Source organism: Astyanax mexicanus, chromosome 24 (genome assembly GCF_023375975.1).
Source record: "Astyanax mexicanus isolate ESR-SI-001 chromosome 24, AstMex3_surface, whole genome shotgun sequence".
Taxonomy (NCBI): domain Eukaryota; kingdom Metazoa; phylum Chordata; class Actinopteri; order Characiformes; family Acestrorhamphidae; genus Astyanax; species Astyanax mexicanus.
Window position 1 is genome coordinate 7,424,457 of NC_064431.1, and position 16,110 is coordinate 7,440,566.

General features: G+C 36.7%; 1 protein-coding gene across 1 annotated transcript; it reads left to right on the forward strand.

The window, feature by feature from the left end:
• The first annotated feature begins 191 nt into the window (after positions 1-191).
• mybl2b (v-myb avian myeloblastosis viral oncogene homolog-like 2b) lies at positions 192-13,634 on the forward strand. The gene is made up of 15 exons (XM_022682332.2): positions 192-443; positions 1,827-1,914; positions 3,202-3,273; positions 3,401-3,493; positions 4,873-5,093; positions 6,523-6,670; positions 6,782-6,838; positions 7,855-8,055; positions 8,877-9,152; positions 9,933-10,075; positions 10,166-10,265; positions 10,972-11,082; positions 11,407-11,523; positions 11,646-11,789; positions 12,829-13,634. The coding sequence occupies exons 1-15, from the start codon at positions 415-417 to the stop codon at positions 12,955-12,957; spliced, it is 1,929 nt and encodes a 642-aa protein (XP_022538053.2). The 5' UTR covers positions 192-414; the 3' UTR covers positions 12,958-13,634.
• The last annotated feature ends 2,476 nt before the right edge of the window (positions 13,635-16,110 follow it).

Consider the following 16,110-nt stretch of genomic DNA (forward strand, 5'->3'; position numbering starts at 1 on the left):
CGTCATGTAATTAATTTTGTGCAAAAAATGTTATTTTAATGGAACAATTACCTATTTTCTGATATATTTATGTATATTTTACATATTAATATACTGGTTAATTTATTAATAATTTGCCTACATTTGTGCTCTTGTCTGGGTCTTGGTGGTGCGCATGCGCGTGACGTCGCTCCCGGGAAAGCCATACGAAAAAAGCGCGGAGTTTTAGTTTGCGGATCTGCAGCAGCAGCAGTAGCAGCAGAGCGACTCCTGTGTGCTCCAGAGGCTGTGGGTCCGAGCGAGAAGTTTTAGAACATTTCTGCCCTTAATAATTAAATACAGAGTCTGGATTTAAAGCATCTCACTGCATGAAGCGCAGAATCAGAGGAAATTGGCGGGTTTTGATCAGAGGATCTCGGATAAACGCGCCTAGAGATGGAGATGTCCTTTTCTAGGACGCGCGGGTAAGTTAATAACTCAGATAACACATATTTACTGATCTGTATTTTGGAGGAAAATTAAAAATATGATGTTTAAATCATGAATAAACAGCTTTTAGATGGTGGTAAAGTTTGACATGGCTCTATTGTTGAAATCAGAGTTTGTAATTGTAGCTTTAGGTTTAGCCAACCTAAACAACAAGGGGAACTGGAGACCCGCCTAAATAATATAACAACTAACTAGTTTACTGTTTATTTGTTAAAAAAAAAGAATTTGTATTATACGTTTATTTGGGCTTTTGAACAATCTACTCTAGTTTAGAATTGTTCTAATATTTATGAAATTTGTTTTACATTGTTTTTTATTGTATTTTATTCAAGATATAAGTAGATAGTCCAGGTCCGGAAAGTAGAACTCCGTTTCCAGGATTTCGTTCTAACTGTCCGGGCAGTTTTGTGTATAGCGCGGCTGCAGCGGAGCCGCCTAAGCTGTTGGAACGAAATCCTGGAAACGGAGTTCTATTTTTCGGACTTGGACTGCCTACATTAAAGCAAGTAAGCAAGAAAAAAAACTCATTATTATAGGTAGACTGTTTATAATTATTGCAATCTGTTTGCATGAAGTTCAAAGTAACTGTAGACGCATTTATATAACTTTGTTCACGTTGTTAAGTTACTGTGATTCCTAACTAGTTAACTGCCTACAAAATAAAACAAAGTTTTACATAGTAATATGTTGTTTTTAAAGTTAAAAGCATCATTGGTACCTGAATTTAGACCACATTTCACGAAATATAACCTAGCTAGTCTTGTGTGTAGGAAGAAATGTAGATAAAACAATGACCTTTTAACCCTCTGTATCTATTGCATTATATTTGTATTTGTTCAGAATAAAAATCAGGCCATTTTTATATCAATCCACTTTATGTGTTCTGTAACTGTGCAATGTTGCCCAGAGACAGGAAACTATAACCAAAAAAAACTTTTTTATGAGGTAATTGATGGCCAAAATAGACCTCCACAATATTTCTTTTCATTATAAAACATTTAGGGAATTGAATATCTTAAACTCGATAAATGTACACAAACATTTCCTTGGGCCTAAATGTGGTTGAAGGACACATTTGAAATATATCTCTTTGTTTTTGCCTGTATAATGAAGCTCCGTGGGCAGACCCCCCACTTTCTTGTTAGCTAGTTAATTCTACTACTCTATAATTAGCTAGACAAGTGTTTACATAATCACAGCCATTTGTACTAGCTGACAAGCTGGTTTTCCTAGGAATGAGCTAGAAACACTACAAGTTCTAATGATGTCACTACAACTCAGCACACTGCTGCTGATGACCACATGGTCATCGTGTTAGCTTGTTAACAAGAATTTCCTGTTTGTTTAAATGTTTGCAGAGAGGATCCAGATTGTCAGGACACTGATTCTGATGTAGCAGACCAGAAGGACTGCGGGAAAGTTAAAGTGAAGTGGGCGCAGGAAGAGGTAAATTAGCCTGTATGGCTAAAAGTCGAGAGCATTAATGGGAGATCCAACGGCCACAAAACTTAGTTACTGTAGCAACATTTAACACAATTGTTAAGATCCACCACATAACAGCTAATTTGCTGTAACCAGCAATGTTAAAGACAAACTTTAAGTTCCAACACACAACTAAGTTGCTCTGGCTGTTTATGACCCGATCGGCAACATATACAACAAACGTTATCATCCGATTAACAATATTTAATACACACATGAAGATTTCAAATCTAATGTGTATCTAACCCATGTTTATGATCCAATCAATAATGTTTGACCAAGTGTTAAGATTTCAACCATAACTGAGTTGCTGTGGCTGTTTATGGTCTGATCACCGATATTTAACACAACAACAACAAGGTCCGATGCCTAACAGCGTAGCTACTGCGGCCGTTTACGACCCGAACAGTTAATTTGTTGTTTCTGGTTATGAGCTGATCAATTAATACAGATATTAAGTTCCAACAGATAACTAAGTTACTGTAGCTGTTTCTGTGCGCGATTAGATTAGCAACATTTAACACAGACATAAATATCCAACACCTAACAACGTAGCTACTCTACACGTTTATCATCCAATCAGTAAAATAAAAGCAAAACAAATTGATCCTACAACTAAGATTCTGTGGCAGTTTATGATCTGGTCTTCAGTATTTAACCCAAATCTGAAGATACACAACCCACAACCTAACAATTAATTTGCTGTTTACGTTCATGGTCTGATCAGCAACATTTAAAAAAACGTAAATATCCAATACCTAACAGCTAAGTTTCGTGTGGCTGTTTATAATCTATTAAACAATATTTAACCTAAACATTAAGAGCCAACACATAACTAATTTGCTGTTGCTGTTTATGATCCGATTACAGACATTTAACACAAACATGATCTAAAAACATATTTGCTGTGAATAAAAATCTAACAATTTATTTATGTTTTTTCCTGATAAGCAACGTTTCACACAAACATAAGGATCCACCTCCTATCGATATAGTTAATGTGTCTGTTTATGATCCAACCAGCCACACTGATCAGTATATTCAACACATGAAATACGAATTTTCAAATTAGATGTTGGAAGGGAAGCCTGCCTGCTTTGTACATATAGTACTGTTTGTACTGTTTGTCTTGCTGTAAAACAAGAGCTGTCTGAGTATAAGCTAAGCAAGCATAGTAGAGTATGGTAATATTAGCTTTCTTTCTCAGTATACATGTACTACATATCTGAGTGTTTTCTGTTTGTTTTCCAGGATGATAATCTGCGAACGCTGGTTCAGAGTTTAGGAACGGCAGACTGGAAATACATCGCCAGTTTTCTTCCAGTATGTCCTTTTTAAGTTGTGTATGAAATCTGTTGCTTATTTAATAAGCAGGAGTGATTCTGGGTATTTTTGTTTAATACTAAGTTACTCAACAAGTAAATGCTAAAACATACTTATGGTTTCTTAGAATCGATCAGAAAATCAGTGTCTGCACCGATGGTACAAAGTTTTGGATCCAGACCTTGTCAAAGGACCTTGGACTAAAGAAGAAGATGAAAAGGTAAAACAGGATATAAATTCAGTGTTTTTTTTTTTACTATTTTAAACGACTTGACTTAATGGTTGCAGCAGCATGACATAATTTTCTTCAATGGCAATGGATATATATACAGTGCCGTAAAAAGTTTGCCCCTTACAGATTTCTCTTGTTTTTGCTTTTTGCTGTACTTACATTTACATTTTTTCAGATTATCAAACTAACTTTAATATCAGACAGATTATCTCTGAGAAAATAAAAAAAGACAGTTTTTAAATTTATTAAGGGAAAAATACAATTCAAACAAATTTTGCCCTTTGTGAAAAAGTAATTACAACCGAAATTACTCCGAAAGGGCATGGTCAGTTCATCCATGAGGTCCCAAAATTACATCTAAAGAATTTGAGGCATCACCCACCTCAGTTAGAGGCAAAAAACACTGCTGACCAAATAGAACACAACGCCCCATCTTACATTTACCAACAAACATTTTAATGCACTCTAGGACTTTGGGAAAATATTATGTGACTGACGAGAAAAGACTTTTTGGAAAGGGTGTGTCCTGTTACATCTGGCGTAAAACTAACACATAATAATAAAAAAAAGAACATCATACTGAAAGTAAAACATGGTGGTGGTAGTTTGATGGCCTGGGGCTGCTTTGCTGCTTCAGGACCTGGACAGCTTGCTGTAATAGATGGAATTATTAATTCTGCTGTTTACCAGACAATCCTGAAGGAGACTATTCAGCCATCAGTTTGTGACTTAACTCAGGCATACTTGAGTTCAGGACAATGATCTAAACACACAAACGAGTCCATCTCTGAATGGCCATAATAAAATGAAATTAAGGTTTTGGAGTGGCCTAGTCAAAGTCTGATTGAGATGGTGTAGCATGATCTTAAACAGGCGGATGGTTCATTCTTGAAAACCATCCAAGGCTTGATTGCAGTTGTGCTGCCAAGCAATGCACAACCAAGTTATTGGGTCTAGGGGCAAATACCTTTTTACAGAGGGCCAGGTTGGTTTCGACAGATTTTTTTCCCTTTAATTAATGAAATTATCATTAACATAAAATGTACTTTTAAATTTTTTTTTTTAATATTTAATAGTTTGATTAAAAAGCAAAAACAAAAACAAATCTATTTTACAGCACTGTATACATTATATTGCCAAAAGTATTCGCTCACCCTTCCAAATCAGTGAACTCAGGTTCCACTGATTTAAATGTACACCGTGTATCAAATACACAAACCTTGGTGCAGACTCTGGTCTGGACTTTCAGGTGTGAAAACACCATAATTTACACAGGTGTCTAAAACCTTTGCACAGAAGAGTAAATGTAAAAGCATTTAAAATGACTCACATCCTCAGTTTCCACCCTGTACATTTTTTTGTGCTAGGTAATAGAGCTGGTGAATAGATATGGTAACAAGCAGTGGGCCATGGTGGCTAAGCACCTAAAGGGGCGCCTGGGGAAGCAGTGCCGCGAGCGCTGGCATAACCACCTGAATCCTGATGTGAAGAAATCCTCCTGGACCGCAGAGGAGGACCTGATCATTTATAAGGCCCACTGCGTTCTGGGCAACCGCTGGGCTGAGATTGCCAAACTACTGCCTGGAAGGTGAGCACTAAAAAGACCCACTTGGTACACATTTAGCAGACTGAATAACATTTTCTTGCGTGCTATAATTGCTGCAATATATTTTGCAGTGTATCAGAAAAAAAACTGATTGTATTGGTATTTAATAAATATACTTAGTCATGGTATTAAATAAATAATTCACTCTATTTGTTCCCAGATAGAACCAAAGAGTAGTACGCATGGTTCTTCAGCACAAACTTAGAGCCATTGTGCAAGGTCCTCTGTTGATGATGTATTCTGTAATGCAGGGGTGCCCAAACTACAGCTTGCAGGCCATTTGCGGCCCGTTTCCTTTTTGGAGCGGCCCGCGAGGTATTTTAGAAATAGAATGAAAGTTGGCCCGCTGTTAAGCAGGTTTTTATAATGTGAGATTCAAAGTTTGAACACTAGGTGTCAGAAACTGGCCAAAGAGTCTAAAAGCGGAGAGGGTGCGCATTTCTAGTGCAGAAAAACGGGCCAAAGAGTCTAAAAGCGGAGAGGGTGCGCATTTCTAGTGGGAAAAAAAAACGGCCAAAGAGTCTAAAAGCGGCGCGGGTGCACGTTTCTAGCTCAGAAAAACGGGGCAAAAGAGCCTAAAAGCGGAGAGAGTGCACAGTTTTAGCGCTGAAAAAGAGCAAATGAGTCTAAAAATTGCCGTAATTAAGGAGTTTAATATTAAGAGACATCATGAAATGAAACATCAATTTGAAAAATCTTAATTTACACAACACTGTCAAAGATAAAGATAGTAAGTCAAGTAAAATGGTGAGTAAATGAAATAATCAGGAAAAAGTATTATTTAAAGTGGTATATTTAATAATTTGTTTTATTACAGAGTCTGTGGCCCGTGACTTCAAATATATTTCTCCTTCTGGCCCCCAACAAAAAAAGTTTGGACATCCCTGCTGTAATGTATCATCAGTTCCAATAAATCTGGTGCAAATGTGGCTTAGGTCGCTGACGAGCACCAAGGTTCTCATTTTGGCGGAAAAAACGCTATCCGTGTATCTAGTATTATGAGATTCACTCAATGCTGAGCAGCTTCATCAAACCTGGTGTCTGTGCCATCTGCCGCTCTGTTAAGCCATTTAAGTTACTGCTTTATAACGATGCAGCACATATATGTGTTGAGAAAGTATTAAACTTAAATTAAAAGAGTGTGTGTGTGTGTGTACGTGAAGGGGAGGCGGATTCTGACACAGAGCTAGAATTCAGCACTACGCACGGCAAAGCAACTCGTCAAGTTAACAGCAATCTACAATCCAGTTGCAGTGTGAAACCGAAACTAACCGGACCAAATGTACCTTATACAATATAGCAAAGACATGCTTTCAGGGGTGAAAACGCCCTGAGATCCTGAGAAGCAGAAAGTTATTAAGGATGTTTCCATCTAAACTGTTTCTCTTGTTGTTAATCTTTTCTCACGTAGGACGGATAATGCGGTGAAAAACCACTGGAACTCCACCATCAAGCGTAAGGTTGAGATGGGTTACTATTCTGGAGTGGACACAACTCTACACATAGTTCCTCAGCCTGAGCCAGAGGAGGTTGTAGTTCAACACACTGCTGATCCGCCGGTATAGTTTTTAAGCCCCATTTTGTGTAGACTTTTTTTGTGCGTCTTTATTTCTTTTTTTGATTATTGTGTTCTTTCTCATAGTCAGTGTTTTCATCATTTGTTTCTGTAGGAGGAGTTCTGCTACAAGGACGCCACAGAGGGTCTGTCTGTAGAAGTTGTGACACAGGTAAAACATTATGTTTGTAGAAGTGCTGTGTATTTGCAAGAACCTGGGGATACAGTTAGTGCTTTTCACCAATGAAGAATGCCTATGTCCAGTTCAAGCTCCTAATTATAAATAATAATGTTTGTTCCTAGCTTGAACAAAAAAAAAAAAAATAAGGAGGATTTTCATGTCTGTGGTCGTGTCTAGTTGTACTGGAGTCGGAGACTGTTGGAGAACCATTTCAGGTTCTCTCTCATGAAGCTACCCAGAGAATCAGCTGGGAGTGGGCAAAGTTGGCATCAAAGCAAAAAGTGCCACTTTGAAGAATCCAAAATATAAAACACATTCTTGTTTGTTTAACATTTTTATTTTTTTTACTAAATAATTCTATAGATAGATAGATAAATACAAAAACTATACAAAGTGTGAAATTAATCAGTCGATTAATCAGTAGATATGAGGTAGTGCATAACAGAATAAATTAAGTATAGGAGATAACAGGTATCAGCAGATATGACAAATACTAAACATAAACCTGTGCATGTATTGCAATTAAGTTAGGTTTGTAGTGTAGTGTCCAGGAGTGCAAATGTACAGGATGTACAGTAAAGTGATCCTTTATAGCTTTAATTTAGTTTTCATTTTTAAGTGTACAATGTAAAAAAAAAATCATAAAAAGAAAGAAAACACATTGAATGAAAAGTTGTGTCCAAACTTTTGACTGGTACTCTAAATTTTGAAATCCAGTTAGCACAATTCAAAAACATTTGAACAGTTGTTCAGTAATCTGAAATGCATTTACTTATGTGGTCTTGACATGTTATGCATACAATTTATCCCTTTTTTAATAGAAATGATTTGAGGTGAGTGTTGTGATTTTGCAGTTTGGTACAGGTCTGTTTGGTGAGCTTAAAGCCTCCTTTTTATTGTTTGCCGTATTATCCAAACTAAGGAAGCAACGTTCAGGCAGGAAACAGATCTTAGTCTTAGTTTTTGGGATAAACTGTAGAAATCTGATGGACTTTTAAATTTTACAGGCTCATCCTGAACCTCCGAAAGCTGAAGCTGCTCCAGTCAGCTCTGCGACTCCTAAACGCCCCCGAGCTCCGGCAACCCCTAAGAGTGAATCTGATAACGGGGCCGCCTTGAGTATATCGGGCTGGGAGGCAGACGGCTCCGGCTTCCTCTCGCCCTCGGCAGCGCCCACTCTGAAGGAGGTTATGGATATGATGGATGGGGTAAGTTTACAAAGCACAAATGAGTAATTCAGTATTCTACAGTTCTATGCTAATCGCTGACTGCTATACACAGATTATTCTCAGCATAGGACTAATATACTAGAAACTGAAACAGTGCTCTGTTTAAGACGGAAATAAAATTAGGTAGAGTGAAGCACTACAATTAATTATTGAACCAAAGCTCTGTTAACAAAAACAAAGCGAAAAAAATGTATGTATTTATATTTTATTGATTAGTTATTGATGGGTCATGATTATTTTGTCATTCCCTTCATTTATGCTTCCTATTGTTGATTTAATGCATATTTTCTGCACACTGATGGCTAAACATATGCTGCCCCTGATAGATTTTGCAGGATATTTTGATTGATGTACCTATGTTAACCCAAAAATTAATTAAATATATCTTCAGTTGAGCTGTAAATATTAGCGGAATTTATATATTTGAATTTTAACTATATTTTGATAAATAAAAAAAACGTATCACTCTTCTATTGTGAAGAAGCTTTTTTTTCTATTGTAATATTTTTACTGAGAGGGAAATATATAAGTACTTAATACTTTTTTTTGTATATTTTTTGTGAATTGCCATTAAGTCAGTTTAATATTTCTGTATTATTTGTTTATTAATTAGATTATTATTTACTTATTTTGCCTCTGTGCCCCGAGTTGCCAAGTTTTGGATGGGTGCTTTTGTTTGTTTTAAAGATTACAACAGCTAATTGCTGAGGTTTACTTTTTAATTTTTTGAAAGTTAATGACCACCAACAAGGTCTTGTTGATCTTGCTATGAAATAATCCCCATCTTTCTCTTCCTGCAGGACCTGGAGGGTTGGTGTAATCTGGCTGATTTTGACCTTTCTGCAGATGAAAGCCAGAGTTCAGAGGTTTTACAGTTTCGGCTTGAGGGTAGCGCTCTGCAGGAGCTCAGTAAGGGCAGTAAAGGGGAGCTCATCCCAATCTCTCCTGGTGGAGCCACACCCCCATCTATACTGAGCCGACGAACACGCCGTCGCATTGCCCTGTCTCCAGATGCCAACAACTCCATGACCCCCAAAAGCACTCCTGTAAAGATCCTCCCCTTCTCTCCCTCACAGGTAAGAATACATGTATACTCTGCTGTTAGAGTATTTTTGAGACCTAGTATTGGCTATATTAAAGATTACATTTTAGTTTAGAATTTATATCCCATTTAATACAGTGATACACTATTATTTCAGAAATAAAAGCGAAAAACGACATACAGTGGCTTGCAAAAGTATATATATATATATTTTTGTCAGCTTACAACCACAAACCTAAATGGATTTTATTTAGATTTTAAGTGAGAAACCAACACAAAGTAGCGCATAATTGTGCGGTAGAACAAAATTTTCAAAAGTGAAGTCAAATAAAAATCTGAAAAGTGTGACCTCCAAAAGTATTCAGCCCCCCACTATCAATACTTTGTAGAACCACCTTTCGCTACAATTCTTGGGGTATGTTTCTACCATCTTTGTATTATTTTATGGATGGAGAGTGTCTGTGAACAGCTATTCAGTCCATAAACTGTACGATAAATCTTATTGTGACAGGCCTGTCTGAGAGAATTGATTGTTCTTGAAATAATAAGGAATCATTCAGGTTAACAGGTTCTCCTCAATAAGAAAATTTTATCTATATGTTCTGCGATAAATTGATAACGAAATTATTGTGACAAACCTAATCTTAAGTAACTTCTGCCACTAAAACAATCTGTTCAACACAACTTCACCAAAACCATCGTAACGTTTTTGTGTTAAGTAATTAGATGAACCTGAGCTGGATGCCTCTATAGTACATAATTTTTTTAGACAACTTTCCAATGTTCTTTAATTGTTTGTTTTATCCCTTTTTAGTTTCTAAACCTATGGACCAAACAAGACACATTTGACTTGGAAAACCCCTCCCTCACCTCTACTCCTGTTTGTAGCCAAAAAGCCATAGTCACTACGCCCCTGCACCGCGACAAAACTCCCCTTACTCAGAAAGAAAACTCAGTGTATGTATCTAATTTCCCATTACTTTCATTTAATTAATTAAACAACATTCCTCCATAGTAGTATCTAACCTCATACATTTCCTTTTTCAGGTTCATCACGCCAAACCACAAGGCTGATTTGGACAATACTCCTCGAACTCCGACCCCGTTTAAAAATGCTTTGGAGAAATACGGCCCTATACGACCTCTGGTGAGTACAATTTTAAAAGGTCGATCAAAAATAGTTTATAATAGTTTAAAAGTTTAGTTTAATGTTCCGACAGGGTCGTAAACCGTCTTAATGTCTCAAATTTGGAACCATTAAGGATAAAAATTTCTGTAGTAACTCTGATCAAGCTCTATCATCAAGATATATGATTAAATATTAAGGGAACATGCAACGTTTAAGCATTGCCAGGTCTAGTCAGGAGAGGTCCAGCTAGTATTTTCTTATTTGACGCCATTTCCCAATTTCCATCTCCACATTTATAGTTGCCAGATATAGAACACAACAGCATGAAAACATTTTCACTGATCAGCTACAGAATATGACTCGTCACTTGCCACTGTGTGTCAATCTGGCAACCTGTATGAGCCTTGTGTCTGGTGCAGGAAAAAAAAATCCAATGTTTGGAAATTGGACACCTGTAGCCACTTCACACACTCGCTTACATTTATTACTGCTTATTCCTTCAAGGTCGTAAAAAGACTTAAAATGTATGTATTTTCATTCAAGGTCCATCAAACCATCATTTAATTTTACACAAGCTACGATTGGTGCTAAAAAGAAAAAAAGTTGCTCTTAAAATGCCTAAAGTCTTAAATTTAACTCACTGAAACCTGCAAGAACCCTGTGCACCTTATGAGTCTGTGTAAAGGTCTGTGCTTGAGGAAAATGTTCTTATACCTTTCTGTAGCCCCCAACACCTAACCTAGAGGAGGACCTGAAGGAGGTTCTGCGCAGCGAAGCTGGAATTGAGCTCATCGTGAAGGACGAGAGTCCACCTGAGCGAAGACCCAAACAAATGGTAAGTGGACGACCCAGTCCCAATCTACATTTGTTGTACATGTTCTCTTTGCCTTTTGGTCTTTTGGCAAAGCCTTCTTGCCATTATTTCTCATAACCCTCATAACCATTTGGAGTGTGCCGATGGTCATATAGCACTTAGGGATTCACAATAATATCGGCCGATAATTGTCAAGACCTCTCAAACCGATATGTACTGACATTTATTCTATGCTTGAAAAAAAGCTCAGTGGAGTTTATCAATGTTATGCACAATAGGGGTCTTACATTTTAAGGAGCACTTGTTGCTCCACTTTATTGAACGTGTCCTGGTTTTGGTCCTCAGCATCGGCCTCCCATGAAGAAAGTCCGCAAATCATTGGCTCTGGATGTGTTGGACTGTAATGACCCTGGCCCAGCTCGACGACAGCACACTATTTTTCCTACCAAACCCAGCAGAAAGGTATGAAAACTGTGTTGCATTACAAGAATTTGGTTATGGTTGTTTGGTTTTGTTTTTTTTTTTTTTTTTTTACTATGAAGAGTAAGTACTAAGATGTGCTTGTGCATGATTTTGTCTGACAGGCAGACCAGTCACTGTCACGCTGCCTGAACTCCTCAATTACAGTGAAGAAGGAAGAGAATGTCTTGGACCAGGGTTTCATCATTGGCCCTAATGAAAGTGGAGTACCAACCAAACCTGCACAACCTACCTCCAAACTGATTCCTGTAAGTTATGGTATATGAATTGAATCCTAAAAAAAATCAGGATGAGAGGCTAGATCTTAAATCTGGCCCAAAAAATCCACCCCACCCTCCCCCCAACCTTAGTTTTGATTATGGCTTTGGTCAAAGGAAATACAAAATCTGAGACACACACAGTCCAAGCTGCTTGAGGTCTAGTGTGAAGTTTCTACAATCAGTGATGGTTTGGAGAGACATGTCATCTGCTGGTGTTGATCCACTGTTATTTTATAACAGTTATATTATTATAGTCAGAGGTGGAAAGTAATGAATTGCATTTACTCAAGTTACTGTAATTGAGTAGATTTTATGAGTAATTTGTCAATTATTAAAGTAGTTTTTTAAATAGGTAATTTTACTTTTACTCAAGTACATTTTGACACAAGTAATTAACTTCGCTACATTGGAAAACTCCCAATTACTGACTAAAAAATAAAATGCTGGGGGGGGGGGGGGGGGGGACAATTGTTTAAATAAAAAAATAAAAAAAGATGCTTGCCGTTGGAATAACAAGGCAATAACCTCCTCATGCAATACAAAATGTGCCCCGCAGTCCGGATAGAGCTGTCCACTTTCAAAACCTCCACATCAAAGAATCAAAAATCATAGAAACCTATGCCGTTCTAAAAATGTTTTATGGGGTGGTCTGAACAAATACTGCCTGAAAGGTCTAAATAAAATTATGTGGAATAATAGTTCATAAAAACATTTTAATTTATGATTTGTTGTACTTTTTACATCAAATAATTAAAAGTAACTTTTACTCAAAGTACATTTTAAATTGAGTACTTTTTTACTTTTACTCGAGTAGATTTTTAGATGGGTACTTTTACTTGAGTAGAATTTTAGCAAAGTAAAGGTACTTAATTACAATTTTTCAGTACTTTTTCCACCTTTGATTATAGTCCAGTATATATCTCTTCACCCACTATTAATATCTTTACACCTTATATCTGCATCTCCTAAAGTGCCTTCTTAGATTTTTGCTCCTACTAATCTATATACGGGTTTGACTTTCCTTTAGATGACCCCAGCATGGGAAACGGTGGCATGTGGTCGAACGAAGGATCAACTGATCATGACTGAGAAAGCCCGGCGTTATCTTCGCTCACTGAAGAGCAGCACACACCCCCGAGCTCTTATCCTCTCCTGAGGTTGCACTAAACCTGCCAACGGTCATTCATAAATTATCGTAAATGTTCATAAAATGTGTCTCATGTTACAAACTAAGATGTAAAAAAAAAAGGAATTGTTAATAATGTGTAATAGAAAGGATGAATGTAAAGCAGTGTTGTAGATATCAGGAATGCTTTGTTCTTATGACCGTCAGTCATGGTGAATTAGTGATTGTGCTATCAGTCATTCCTCTCAGGTTGTGGTGATTATATACCACAGAGTGTGTGCACCACAGACTACATTCAACATACATTCTGTGTTTCTAATTTATTGAACTTCTTAAATGCTTGGTGAAATATGCACCCATGCCTTTACCTTGGCATCACATTCCCTTACACTTGAGCAGTTATGTAGAAAAAGACAATTCAGGGTTGTTTCACCTTTTTGTTACATTTTCTATAATGGTAATATAGAAACAGCAGATAATGAGGACCATCCAAGCTATAGGTAGACACTAGTCTCTACTGGTTTCCTAACTAGGATAATTGTGATGTGTAGAATTTTGTAATCCTATTTTATACACATTGCTTAACTATGCTTCTCTGCCTTGAGAGTTCCACCGCACTCTGCTTTGTTTGTCTAAATAGCTTGACTGCTGGTTGCTGTATGTAGTGCTGAAAAAAAATTAAATAAAATCATCATCTGCCACATAAACCTAATCTGAATTTGTTCAAATTTGATTAGTGTAAATTACAATATATATATATATATGATTACCTGATTACCTTCCTATTATAAATACCCAATACAATTTGGAACAACATCAGTAAGTTCCTTTTTTTTTACTTACCTGTAAATAAATTTGATTTTCAGATCTTTAAGATGTAATATTGTGTGTAACCCATTTGTAGGGAAAACGTGTTAAATAGTGGAAGAATATATTTCAAAAAACCCACCTTAATGAACATTTCTGGCTCTGTAGCTTTACATACATAGTTTGTATATATAGTACAGTGTGTTTTCTATATTTTCATGACTATTCACATAGTAGATTCTCACTGAAGGCATCAAAACTGTGAATGAACATGTGAATTTATTAACAAAAAAGTAAAAATAACTAAAAAAAAAAAACATATATTCTAGTTTCTTCAAAATAGCCACCTCGCTCTGATTACTGCTTTGCATACTCTTGGCGTTCTCTCAATGAGCTTCAAGAGGTGGCCACCTGAAATGGTTTGCCAACAGTCTTGAAGGAAGGAGTTCCCAGAGGTGTTTAGTAGCACTTGTTGCCCCTTTGCCTTCACTCTGTGGTCCAGCTCACCCCAAACCATCTGGATTGGGTTCAGGTCCGGTGACTGTGGAGGACAGCTCATTTTTTATTAAGTACATAAAACTCCACGTGTTCATTCATAGTTTTGATGCCTTCAGTGAGAATCTACAATGTAAATAGTCATGAAAATAGAGAAAATGCATTGAATGAGAAGGTGTGTCAAAACTTTTGGCTTGTACTGTATATTAGTATAAGTATATTCTTAATTTCTGCAGCATATCTACCACAGTCAGATTATACAGTTTCAGAAAAAATAAGAGACCACTTTATTCTATAAATTATAAAAAAATATATATATATATCGTCATTAAGAGCATTCCTTTTCAGAAAAGGAGAAATGGTCAAAAAATTAAAAAGATACAGTGGCAAAAAAATTCAAGCAGATCATCTTTATTTGAGGTTTGGGGATCAGGTCTGGAGATTTACTGTCAGTTTATTCAAATATCAGCCAGAAACTGCAGGATGACATCAAGTAACTTACAAAAAGAATCGCAAATATCGGTGATGATCTGTGAATGTGTCAGCTAGGCTGGAATCAGTCAGATTTGTCTTTGCAAAGGACTTTTTTTTCCAGCAGGACATAATTGCTCCAGGACTGCAAGGTCAAACAAGGTGTGAATGAAGGACCACCAGATTAACCCCTACTGTTATGTCAGATCAATATTTACACTGCTTTGTAAGGTTTCAGACATCTAATTAAACATGCACCGGGTCAAACTGACCCTGGAACATCATTACTGTTCCTGACACGTGAACATAATAGGAGGGTTAAGACCCTATTGTGGCCAGCACAATCTCTAGACCTGATCCCTGTCTCTATCTTAAAAACATTAAAGGCTCCTGACAAAAAATCCTGGGCTTTAGCCACATAAGCCACCCTTTATTTATCTATCTATTATTCTACGTTCTCTGACTATTAATCTTATTGTGTTGTTGCTATTGTATGCTAAATTTCCCTCTGGATTAATTAAGAATATCTATCACAAGTTTAGAGTAAACGTAGTATTGGTATTGTATGCTATTTTGACATTTTGTTATTGTGAAGGTGTCTTAATTGTATCATTGATTGATATTAAATAGTCTTTAAACGTCTTACATTTAATTTCCTCATACCTTCTGATACCCAGTTGTATGCAGTATGTTTTGTATAAATATGACATTACATATACAGTACCAGTCAAAAGTTTGAACACATATTTTCTCATTGAATGTGTTCTTTCTTTTTGTGATTTTCTACATTGTAAACTTAATATTGAAGACTAATTAAATGAAACAAGCCAGAATATGTTTTTCATGCTTTAGATTCTTTTAAGTAACCAAATTTAGCTTTGAGGACAGATTTGCACACTCTTTGTATTTTTTCAGTGGGTTTATTAGGTAGAGTCACCTGGAATAGTTGCTGCTTTTCCTTCACGCTGTGAAGCTCCAGCTCATCCCAAATCACCATGTCAGTTGGTTAAGTTTAGGTCAAGGAATTTTGGAGGCCAAACACTTTTTTGTTTACTATGTAATTCCGTATTTGTGCCTTAATTGTTTCCATGTCTTTAATAATAATCTTCAATGCAAAAAATAAATGAAATAAAGAGAGGCGTGTCGAAACGTTTGGTTGGCCCTGGTACTGTATATACTATAGGAATAAAGGCCACCACTGCAAATTCCCTAGTAAGGGCCAAATTCACCTTACAGGTAACCTGTGGAACTAGTCTTATTCAGTATAAAGGCTCTGATTGGACAGAATCCGAGCGCGCTGTACAGAGCACAGCCAATCAAAGATAGACACAATGCCTAAAAACGCCCCCCGCCCTTTTTCTTTTCTTTCTTTTTTTTATAAATCTTGCAAGATTTGCTTTTGCTTAACAA

Bases quoted from the DNA above. Each gene is read 5' to 3' on its own strand.
- mybl2b (XM_022682332.2), top strand. From the start codon at position 415: ATGGAGATGTCCTTTTCTAGGACGCGCGG. The intron at 6,671-6,781 runs GTATAGTTTTTA...TTGTTTCTGTAG, and splicing joins AACACACTGCTGATCCGCCG to GAGGAGTTCTGCTACAAGGA. The intron at 6,839-7,854 runs GTAAAACATTAT...TAAATTTTACAG, and splicing joins CTGTAGAAGTTGTGACACAG to GCTCATCCTGAACCTCCGAA.